The sequence below is a fragment of the Salvia hispanica genome, chromosome 1 (genome assembly GCF_029641045.1).
Source record: "Salvia hispanica isolate PSC_SH4W2 chromosome 1, Shi_PSC_v1, whole genome shotgun sequence".
NCBI classification, from domain to species: Eukaryota; Viridiplantae; Streptophyta; class Magnoliopsida; order Lamiales; family Lamiaceae; genus Salvia; species Salvia hispanica.
Window position 1 is genome coordinate 29,252,960 of NC_142692.1, and position 11,786 is coordinate 29,264,745.

Consider the following 11,786-nt stretch of genomic DNA (forward strand, 5'->3'; position numbering starts at 1 on the left):
AACAAAAAATTTACAAATTAAATAAGACCATATTTTAATTTTTCTTGTGTTGCACAAAATGGTCAAAACTATGAGTGGGTCAGTACAGTATACCTCACCGAAAATTCAATAGTATAAGATAATGTACCAATTGTATGTATGTTATATCGAAATTCAATATGTCATACTTTTGCAGTAGAACGACCTTTCAATATCAATAAAAAATAGAGAGTATTTGAATTTTTGGAATATTATACTATATTTTATAATTCAAAAATCATAGTATACCAAAATTCAGTATTTTTCATATTTTTCCAATACAATAAGACGGATATTTCAGTGTTTTTACCCATCAATCTAAATTAACTAAAAATCGAAGCCACAAAGCTGCAATTCATGCGACAAACCGCAATCTTATTACTAAAATTTATGTTTGTTATCATATATACAATATATAGAAGTTCAAACATTAACCGGTAACTTTCAATTTGACAGACCACACATACACAGACATTAAGCATACAATATATACTCGTAATTTGAAAAACTACATTTGCATTTATCTTCCGTATACAAGAGCTTATATATAGATATTCTTTTCCTTCACCTAACTGGTGGGCCTTGTACATTGAGGCTAGTTTCACCTTGCTCGAAAACATTACCAACAAGCCTAAGATTGCTAAGCAATGCATCGCGTCCGGTTAAAACTACCTGGAAGAAACCATCGACCTCCTTTGCAACGAGCTCGAGTCCTTGACAGAGTTCTCCAGCTGCTTTCTCCAAATCCGACTTCGACTTCTGCAACACTTGAGCTTCAACAGGGTTCTCCACGCCATCTTGCACTATGGGGTATACCTTCCTCACGCCACTATCGACAGATTCCACCTCTTTCAAGAAAACGTGGACCTTGTCCGGGTCCGTGTTTCTGATTTCACTGTTCACACAAGTCTGGAGATCCGAGAAGGCCTGCGCCCACAAGCAGGTCTCAGGAACCGGTAGGTCCATCAGCTTTTTTGCAGAACCGGAGAATGCAGCAGCAAACACACTGCAAATGAAGAGAGTGACGACCTTAACCCCATACATGGCTCGCATCAAGACTTTTCCCTTTGAAGAGTTCTTGATCTTTGGGAGGTCTAGTGTTTGAGCGAGGCTATCCATGACGGAGAAGATGTTGTCGAGTCTGGGATTCTTCGAAGCCACATGCTGCTTCCATCCATCCAGGGAGGAACGTGCCTGAATAAACTTCTTTGGGGATGCACTCTCCAAATCGTGCAGGAGGCATCGGAGGAAAAGGTGGCCCTGTTTCAGTCGGGAGATCTCGGAGCTGAAGGCGATGCAGATGTCCAGCAACTTGACACTATTGTCCAAGTATACATCAATCCACTTGTCCTCCCAGTCGCATACAGGGAGTTCGAGAGACGTAATGAGAACTTTTATATCGGCGTGTATTTCACACAGTAGCTCCATGGCACTCCTCATCCATGTCAAGCACAGAATATCTTCCTTGCCTGGAGGCTTAATCTTTCTAAGCCTCTCGGCCATGTTTTCCTCAAAAGTATTTAACAAATCGAGCATCTTTGGTGACAGTGAGGATCCCTTTGGTAACATCATGCGAAATGGATTTCCGAATGGGAGGAAACTTCTATGAGGTTCCTGCGCACGACTCATTTGATGCACTAAGTCCTGAGAAGAAAACATGTGTGTGAGGATACTATTAGTTATAAGTTAAATGAAATAAAATAAAGATACCTGCTGCCACATAGAAATACATCATGATATTACCTCATTAATTAATTGAGTTCAACAAATAGAAAAAGCTACCTCATTAATTGATTGAGTTCAACAAATAGAAAAAGCGAGAGACTATATGTCTATACATATCAATGCAAAAAATTAAGCCCTAGAGAAGGAAAGATGAATCTATACAGAAAAAAGCATAAAATGTAACACCAGATAACATGGCCATCCAGAATAGGGAAAAAGTCTTGAGAAATTACTGAAACTAGGACATGTCTCCAATTACAGTAGATTGAATTTTTTTTTTCCAATTTCCTCAAAACAATGAAAAAATATCAACGAGATCAAGCACAAAACAACCAATAATACCATGAAACTAAAGCTAATTATAAGATCAGCATCGTTAAAGCGGTCAATCATTAAATAACTCCAGATTCTGGCAATTAAACCCCAAAATTTGAATTTAAACCTAATAATCAAGGAATTAATTCCATCCAACCAAAAATGAACAGATATTTCTTCGAAAGAAAAGAGTAAAACCAATTCGAACAGATACTTACCAAATTCGTCATATTTTCACCTATAAAAACAGCGAAAGCTGACAAATTCGCGGTGACCTCAAAAAAACTAAGCTAAAAAGTTTTAAAAAACCAGAATCGGAGAAAATAATACACAAACAGAAACACGGCTGCCAAAATAAGCATAAATTCACCGATTGTAGAAGAGGGAAGTCATACCTGAAGGCTGAAATAGTAGTAGTAAGAGAGACGCGTAGAGAAATGGTGAATGAAATTTCGAGGAAATTAAGTGAATGGAATACAGAGCAGATGGATTGATTAAATCAAATCATGTACGCGCCACGCGGCGAAATGCCATTGGAAAATTGATTTTTGAGGGTGCAATTTTTCTAATGGTGGGATGCCAGTATGTGATAATGTCCCGAACCGACCGTTGCGTTTCGACCGTGGATTGCATGGTGACGTCATATTATAATAATCATCTGAATAATGGAGTAAGTGTTTTTACTAATGACGAGAACTTTTTAATAGCTAAAAATATTTTCCTCCGTTAAAAACTCACTCCGTCTCATTATAAGAGTCTCATTTGTTCGACACGAACTTTAAAAAATACTATAAATGAAAGTCGGTGAAAAAATATAATGGAATGCAAATCCTACTTTTATATACGGAGTATTAGTTTTATAATAATAAAATGTGAGTGAAAAAAATTAGTGGAAAATGGGTCAATTGCTATTTGTGGAGTGTTTTAATTGGAACTCATAAAGTGAGACATCCAAAAATGATAAATTGAGACTCATAAAGTAGGACGTTGAGAGTAATAAATTCGCCCGAGTATCATTATGTTGCATTTCCTAAGTCAAAAAACTCGTAACCGAACCGTGGCTTCGCTACGAGTGTGTAGTCAGGTTGATATTATCTATCTATACATATATAAAAGGGGAGTTTTGGGAGTTTTTGAATAACTATTTTATGAGAAGGATGTTAATGCAATAAACAAAAGTTATTAAATTGGTTAATTGATTACAATCATGATCATATAAATAATTGGACGGTTACATATGATGATGGGAATTTATGATGAGAATTAATTCCCGTGCAACAGCATTAGACAATTTCCTTCATCTTCCTTGAGTTTTGAAGTAAATAAAAAGAGTTTAATATGTGATTGAAATAATTTAATATTATGATCCATTACTAATGTTATGTCTCAATTCAATCATGCATATCAAGTCTCGTACGTTAAATTACATCTAACTAATTGTGCAAAGAAATAAAAAAGAAATAAAATAAAAAGAGAGATCTCTTATAAGAATAATGGCTTGAGTAGTGGAGGATGATAATGGAGAGACATTTATTTGGCTTTTCATTTCTTGTAACCTTCGTTGCTTTAACTTTGTGGTTTAAGGCGACTTAATTACATAACCTTTCGCATTCTTATTTTGTACCTATAAAAAGCATTGATTTGTTGATGGATTACACATCAACAATAGCATTTTTTCTCCTTTCTAAAGTATTCTATATATTAGTGTGCATTTTAGGAGCATTATATTGTTTGATTCTTGAAGCTTCATCAAGTTCATTAGTTGATGGATTACACATCAACAATAGCATTTTTCTCCTTTCTAAAGTTTTCTATATTTTAGTGTGCATTTTAGGAGCATTATATTGTTTGATTCTTGAAGCTTCATCAAGTTCATTAGTGTCTAATAGTTTGAAGTGTTTCTACATATTATGAGGAAGTTCTTTTATCTATAGGAACAATATGTCAATCCGAGAGCAAATAGTTGGAAGTCATTTGTCTTGTGGGCCGGAAAGAGGGTTTTTCTCGACTCAACTTATAGTTCGATTTGTTTTACTATTTTCATTGTAATTTCTATTCTAATTATTGTTGTATAATTGTAAATTTGTACTATAGTTAGAATACTACCTACTAAGGTTTAAGAATAATTTCTAATTGTGATAGTAATCTAATTTTAAATATTTAAATGAATACTCCTACAAAATTATCAATTTGATAATCTTAGTATACTATTGTAGTACAATAGACAATTTAACTATAATATGTACTATTTTAAATTGTCAATAAATGGACAATTTAAAATACAATAAATTATAGTTTAATTGTCTACTCACTTTTAGATGTTTATGTGAATGTTATTTTTATTATAAACATTTTTTTATATTTATATAAATACTTTAATTTTAATTTTATATTTATCATCACAAATAGTAGTGTATGGTATTATTTGTGAATTTATTCAATTTTTAAATTATTTTGTACAATGCTAAATTTTTGAACTGGGACGGAGGGAGAATTTTATTGATATTTGGCTCATTTGTTAGTCATGATGAGTATATTTTAAAGTTAAGGGTTTAAGATTTAGGTTTCAAGGTTTGGTTTTTTAGTGTTTAGTGTCACTATATTGCAATGAAATGAATGTTTCGAAGATGAATGAGGGAAGTTAAAAACTATAATGAAACAAAACAAAATCTCTATAAATACTTCTCACGTGTTGAAGTTTTAGGAGAAACGATTCATGTACAATTTGCATGTCCGAGTTCAGTCTTTTTTGACATTTATATTATTACTATTAGTTTGATTAATTATAGATTAGAGTTATTCTTTTAGTTATAAGGAACGGAGGGAATATGTTTTAGTTGTATAAAATTCATAGTCATTTTGTTTATAATTTTTTATATAATAATATTGTTTCTAATTTCATTTAATTAATTTATAATCTAACATTAATTTTTTAAAATATTTTAATCTGTGCATCGCACAGGCGTGATACTAGTTGCGATAAACTTTCACTTTTATAAGATATATTTATCTGCAAATTTATAAACTTTAATCAAATTCCAATATATATTTGTAAATTTCCAAACAATTAAGTTGATATAATTTTACAATTAATTAATATTTGGATTTTAATACTGATTTAATATAAATTAAGTACTCCATAATAGTACGAAGTTGTGTCATTGCCTAATGTGTGACGTTTTATTTTATCTCAATAATATCACGTAAATAAATTATAAACTATAAATCTTGATTAATTACAAAATTTGAACAAATCTTAATCTATGCATGGAATTTAAAGTCGGTACACCCCTTTCATGTAATTTAACACCAAAACTTAAATAAGCTTTGTCTTCTTTTGTATATATGGGAACGTGATTGTTAACTAGCAGTAGTAATTATCAATCCAAAATTGAGACCTATTTTTAACCATTAGATTAGAAGATCTTATGGTTGATATAATATCAAGCGTAATATATTTTAAATTTAAATAATTATTAATTAAATTAAAAAGATATTAATGTCAAATCTTATATGTAGTAATTATAACTAACTACTTTCTCTCTCCTCAAAATCATCTCAAATCTTTAAATTTACGTAACTCTCTCAATTTAAATTATATTTTTGCAAAAAATATATCAAATTAAAGATAATTTAATAAGGATTCCAACGAGATCTCAATTGCATATGTTCCGACGATGTTCGGGTGATGAAATTTGATAAATTATATTTCAATTTTCGTACATGTTGATAAGCAGTTTTTATCAACAAATGCAACAAAAAATCTCAATATATTGTAGGCAAAATCTCAATATTATGCATGTCCAATTTCAATAAAAATGTGTTGCTATTTTCTTGTCACTGTGTTGATATTCTAATGTCATATTGTTGATATTTGTAATACACAATGTTGATATAAAAAAACACTCACGAAAATTATCATATGATAACATAACGACGATATTACCCTTTTGTTGATATTTTGTCTACTATTTATTGAGATTTGTGAGCTTTAATCTCATCCACTCATTTTAAAATCCAAGGGTGGAGATTTAGTCTTGATTTTGGATTATGGTGCTATAAGCATTAGAATAAGACCCTGCTCTATAGCACCTAATTTTTGTAATTATATTTCCTACATAGTAGCATTAGTATATTTGTGCATATAAAGTTAGAATTTTAATGTAAGAATAGGGCATAGGGCATGAAGTATGAGAGACTCCTACTTCTAAAAACGGAGGGAGACATTGGTAACTAAAACACACCCAGAAAAAGAAAATTTCCAAGAATATACATGTATGAAACTACATATTTGAGGATATTAAGTGAACAAAATTTGATGAGTGATACTCATATAACAACATGCATCTTCCCCATGAACAACCATTCATCAGTAGGTGAGTCTGGTCGTTACACCACTAGCATATAAGAAAATTCAAAATTTTGATTATTTCAGTTCGGTTTCTTTGGGTGACATAGTCTTAATTGATTCCTTTTCAATAAAAAACAATTACTAATATGATATGAGATGGTTCGAATTTACAAAAAACTGAACAAAAAAAACAAATACTCGCCACCATATTAATGTTTGTCAAGTTTTTGTTACTTATGTATTGATTCACGATTTTCTTATTAAATTACTTAATTACATATCCTTTTCTACATTTCCTCCTTTTCCAGTCCACCACCATACAATAATGCAGAAAAGTCATTTTTCCAATAGTCGATAATAGTAAACCATAACATGTGCAGATTTGCAAAGAAAACGCAGCATAACCCGCCCTATAAAATCCATTTGCCAGCTTGCAATTTCATTCCTATAAGCATATATATCCTCATTTAGTATGAGACAGAACATGTGAATGCATAGCTAAGATTGTCGTAGATCAACAAGGACAAGAACTGGCTTTATGACAATAACATGTATGGAACATTCAATTTTTACCAAAAATATCTCACCTAAATTAGTTACTCAGTAGCAGTCATCCAACATGAGATGCAATAATACACAATATTTCATCTACACTGTTCTCCTAAATATAATCCCACAAGCAATGCCAAATACACTGCCCAAGCGTGATAGGAGCACTGTTATATTATGAATACCTTACTTGAACGTCTCGTCGAGGCTGAGTACGTATTGCCATTCTCGTTGTCTGAAACTTCCATCCTTAGTTAAGCCGAAAGAAATGTGAAACAAACAAATTGCCACGGTTTCTTTCTATAAAGAGTCAAGAATAAATCATTCATTTCACAAGTGCTAGTTAACAATGCTTTAGGCACTAACTACAGAAAAAAATTGGTGATAGAGGATAAGAATGGAACTGATTGAAACGGCATAAATAAGCACGAGGAATTTTCATACATAGCAAGTACCGAATCCGCGTACTATCTCCAACTAACTGGTGCGTGATGGTTCCCACTGCTGTCTCCTTCAACATTATCAGATGTACCTTTGCTGCTTTGTTTGTTAGTCAGCTCTGAACCTTGATGACTTTCTTCCCGGTGAGAACTCAGAGATTCACGAGCAATTCGTTTCTCCTGAATTCAACAGTTTGATAAACACAGGAAGATCAACATTAGCACATAGGACCATTTCTTCCTATGCGTCTAACTTGAGATGATTTTTAAGGCATACCTCACGAGACAGCAAGTCCTCGGATTCCAACATGTGTATTACATGGCCCATTTTTGGCCTCTTCTGGGCATCCGGGTCTACACATTTAAGGGCAATCAAGATCAGACGTTTGAGAGCTTTTGAATCAGGTCTTTCAGGCAATTTGGGATCCACCACCTCCTCTGACTTTCTGCTTCCAACCATCATTTTCAGCCAATCAACCAGATTAACCTGTAATTATGTCCTCACTTATCAGTGAGAGTTGCAAATAATAGTCGTGTCTTATAAACATTAATAAACAATAATCGCAAAACAGCAGACATTTCTCAGGATTTTATAATGACTAACCTCTCCCTGCGGCCGGCTATAATCAACAGGAGATCTTCCAGTTATAACCTCCATAATTAGTATCCCGAAGCTATATATATCACTCTTCTCATTCAGCATGCCAGTGCAAGCATATTCTGGAGCAACATATCTTGTAGAAGAATGATTGAACTTATCACTACCCAAATCAGCTTAGCTTCATCTCATCTCAAAAATAAAAATAAAAATAAAAAAAAGGAAATGTTAACTAACCCAAATGTTCCCATTACTCGAGTCGTCACATATGAGCTTTCTGAATTCAAGAGCTTAGCCAGCCCAAAATCTGACAATTTAGGATACCATTGACGGTCTAGTAATATGTTGCTGGACTTGATATCACGGTGAACAACCTTTGGCTCAAGACCTTCGTGTAAGTAAGCCAAGCTGCCAAAGAGACGATTTGAAGATTGGTAAATAGTCAAAACTAAGCTGCACATTGCAAAGAGATCATACTAATTTCAGACCAGATATATACCCTTTTGCAGTTCCTAGAATAATATTCACACGGATATCCCATGTCAAGGGGCTGACTTCCCCAACATCTCCGTGAAGCCATTGGTCCAAATTTCCATTATCTACATATTCATAAACTAGCATCCTGTATATAGAATATATGCATTAGAACAAAATGATGCTCAAGTGTAAATCAACTAGCAAAACAGAATAAGTAATGATACCTATAAGCCCCTTCCACACAGTAGCCAAACAACCTAACAAGATTCTTGTGTCTGACTCGCCCGATGGCTTCAACCTCTACCTTGAACTCCTTTTCAGCCTGACCCCTGTTAAGAATGGCTGACTATGGCTTAGCTCACAAGCAAAATGATATAGCACATTCACGTCTTGGAGAAATTAAAACTTCAAGAGCTACAACTGAAAAGTGATCAAGATTTCCAGGGAAGAAGGAACAAGCGAGATAAAGATATCCACGACAAGTAAGCTTAGAAATTCTCTACCCCCAACGATAAAGATAAACATGACAGGTGAAATTGCAGGAAACATCTCAATGCTCAAGCGTTTGCTTTCCATTATAGTGCACTGTGCAAATACGTTCAAGAATAGAAGCAAACAGAAGAATATTCTCACTTGTTATTCAGCAAGTTCTTTATAGCAATTTTCGTGTTATCAGCCAATACACCGTAATACACAATACCATATCCCCCTTCCCCGATCACATTCTCATCTGCCAATCCATTCGAGGCTGCCTCAAGTTCTCTTAGAGTATACCACCTTCCCCACCCCAAATGTGACACCTCCGGCAACGACCCACTACCTCCACCAAACGACCCCGTGTCAGCCCCACTTGTGGCCCTGCTCTCGCCACTCGATGCTCCTCGATCAGAAAACACCACCCTGTGCTCCACTTTCCCCATATCAATTTGTATTTCAGGGACAGCCTAAAAATGAGCACAAAAACCAATCTAAGCAACATAAAGAAGCTGTATTTGTTTCATAATAAGTGGATTAGAAACAGATAAATCCGCATTCAATTTCCCAATCCAACAGCTTGAGCATAAAAACTTACTAAATGAAAAGCTAAGTAACTCACTTCATTAAAAAGTATACCTTTCTCAATCCAACAGTAAGATACTAAATTTTAGGGGGAACATAGTGAAAATTAAAAAATACCGTTGTAATTAAATCGAATTGAACAAATTAGATCTCGAAATCATTATACCTGAGGACCAATCGGGCGGTGATCGGCGGCGGCAGAGACGGAGGAATCGTGGACGATCTCCTGGATTTCCTTGGACACGACGGGAGTAAACTCGGCGGCGCCGGAGATCTTTCCCTTCCTACCACCCTTGCCCTTGCCGCTGCTGCTGCGGCGGCGAAAGGCGGTGATGCAGAGCGACAACAGGAAGAGGATCAGCACAATCACAGCTCCGACTACTATCCCGATCACCACCCATAGGTGTAGGCCGAAGATCGAGGTCTTCTTCGAGAGCTCCGTGTTCACAAACGCCGCATCGTAGACCGTCATCTCCGCCGCGAATCGCGCAGTGCGTGTTTAGTGTGAGATTGGTGAGAGAAGTGGTGAAACCGACATGCACAATGAGAATGGAGCAGGAGCGCGGAAATCTCGATTTGCTATGTTTAAGCTCAATTGAGTGTTCATAAACGTAGATTTCGGTTGAGAATGGATTCTCGGCGGCTTCGCCCGTAGATTTGGCAGAAATTGTTGATTTTGGAAAGGCTCCCGCCGGTGAAGTAATTCGCCGGCGAGCTTCTCTGTGTGTGTGTGTGAGAGAGAGAGAGAGAGAGAGAGAGAGAATCTATAGCTATACTGTACTTGAAATGTGCGTGTCTGTCGAGTGTTAATTCTCACTGTCGAAAAGGAAAAGTGTTCACTTTTGTTGTGCTAGCAATTCTTTTTCCTATTTTTATAAATAATTCCACCGAATTCATTTATATATTCGTATACTAATTTTGGTATATTTACCAACTTTCATAGCAAAAAGAAACCAAATAAGTAATTCATTTTAGGGCCATCCACAGTAGGACTCCTTAAGCGACGCCCTATGCACCACCATGTCAGCATTTTATCCTCCTTCTATTCCATCTGCAGTGGAGCGGACTATAGCCCGCTTTAAACAACGCCCTAAGCATTTTTCTATTATTTGAATATTTAAATACTTCAAAATTTGGAAAACTAACTTCATTTCATTAAAATTCAAACATTACACTACGAAAAAAAAAAAACTACAATTTCTCAACAGCGGTGGTTGCGGTTCCAAACTTCTTCAATCATGTCGGTCATGAGCTGAGTATGGTCTTGTTGGTTGCATTGAGGCTTGTCGCTGTAGAACCACACCGAAGCCAGTCGGTAATCCTCGAGTGACAGGCAAGGTCGCCGTGCTGGAGCTAGATCCGGCTTCATCATCCAACCAATTGGTGACATGTCCACGTTCTTGTTCGACTATCATGTTATGCATGATGATGCACGCATACATGACGTCGGCGATGACGTCCTTGTACCAGAAATGCGCCGGACCTTTCACGATTGCCCACCGCGATTGGAGCACCCCAAAAGCCCGCTCCACATCCTTCCGCACGGACTCCTGCTTTGCCGCAAACAAGACTCTCCTCTCACCAATTGGGCAGCTGATCGTCTTAAAAAAAACAGGCCACCTAGGGTATATGCCATCGGCCAAGTAGTACCCCATATGATGTGTGCGGCCGTTGGCAGTGAACTGAATGGCAGGACCGCGACCCCTGCACTGATCGGCGAATATGGTGGACGAGTTGAGGACGTTGATGTCGTTGTTCGACCCGGCTACACCAAAGTAGGCATGCCAGATCCAGAGGCGGTGGTCAGCGACGGCTTCTAGGATCATCGTCGGGTGGCTGCCCCTGTAGCCGCTAGTAAATTGGCCTCTCCAGGCCGTCGGGCAGTTCTTCCACTGCCAGTGCATACAGTCGATGCTCCCTAGCATCCCAGGAAAGCCGTGCACCGTCTCGTGCATCCGCATCAGGCTCTGGCAATCGTCAGGAATCGGGCGTCGCAAATATGTGTCGCCAAAAGCCTCCACAACTAACTTACAAAATTTCTTCAGACATTCGCGGCCAGTTGTATCCCCGACGTGGAGGTACTCGTCGAACATATCCGCTGTTGTGCCGTAGGCCAACTGACGGATCGCAACCGTGCACTTCTGCAAAGGCGTAAGTCCGGGTCTGCCGATCCCGTCTTCCCGATACTGGAAGTACTCATCACGACCCTCCAACATGTGCACAATGCGGAGAAAAAGATCTCGGCTCATTCTAA

General features: G+C 36.5%; 2 protein-coding genes across 4 annotated transcripts; both read right to left on the reverse strand.

Moving 5' to 3' along the window:
- Positions 1–440: 440 nt before the first annotated feature.
- On the reverse strand, positions 441–2,596 carry LOC125221861 (protein BPS1, chloroplastic-like). 2 transcript variants are annotated; one of them, XM_048124170.2, is made up of 2 exons: positions 2,454–2,596; positions 441–1,662 (listed from the first exon to the last, which is right to left on the reverse strand). In XM_048124170.2, the coding sequence occupies exon 2, from the start codon at positions 1,645–1,647 to the stop codon at positions 583–585; it is 1,065 nt and encodes a 354-aa protein (XP_047980127.1). In that variant the 5' UTR covers positions 1,648–1,662; positions 2,454–2,596; the 3' UTR covers positions 441–582. The 2 variants fall into 2 exon arrangements, with proteins under 2 accessions (XP_047980127.1, XP_047980126.1); XM_048124169.2 differs by lacking the exon at positions 2,454–2,596 and adding an exon at positions 2,277–2,436.
- A 4,631-nt stretch (positions 2,597–7,227) lies between these two features.
- LOC125221858 (putative serine/threonine-protein kinase At1g01540) lies at positions 7,228–10,339 on the reverse strand. Of its 2 annotated transcripts, none has more exons than XM_048124162.2 (8): positions 9,699–10,339; positions 9,107–9,417; positions 8,698–8,802; positions 8,496–8,618; positions 8,234–8,404; positions 8,003–8,159; positions 7,676–7,885; positions 7,228–7,578 (listed from the first exon to the last, which is right to left on the reverse strand). In XM_048124162.2, the coding sequence occupies exons 1-8, from the start codon at positions 10,002–10,004 to the stop codon at positions 7,426–7,428; spliced, it is 1,536 nt and encodes a 511-aa protein (XP_047980119.1). In that variant the 5' UTR covers positions 10,005–10,339; the 3' UTR covers positions 7,228–7,425. The 2 variants fall into 2 exon arrangements, with proteins under 2 accessions (XP_047980119.1, XP_047980122.1); XM_048124165.2 differs by having other exon boundaries at positions 8,003–8,132; positions 9,699–10,336.
- Between the last annotated feature and the right edge of the window lie 1,447 nt (positions 10,340–11,786).

What these genes read in the sequence shown, in the direction of transcription:
- LOC125221858 (XM_048124162.2), bottom strand. Translation starts at nt 10,004, where the DNA reads ATGACGGTCTACGATGCGGCGTTTGTGAACACGGAGCTCTCGAAGAAG. An exon ending in CGAGTAATGGGAACATTTGG is followed by an intron (nt 8,160 to 8,233) that starts GTTAGTTAACAT and finishes TGATTTGGGTAG; the next exon opens with TGATAAGTTCAATCATTCTT. An exon ending in AGGACTTGCTGTCTCGTGAG is followed by an intron (nt 7,579 to 7,675) that starts GTATGCCTTAAA and finishes TGTTGAATTCAG; the next exon opens with GAGAAACGAATTGCTCGTGA.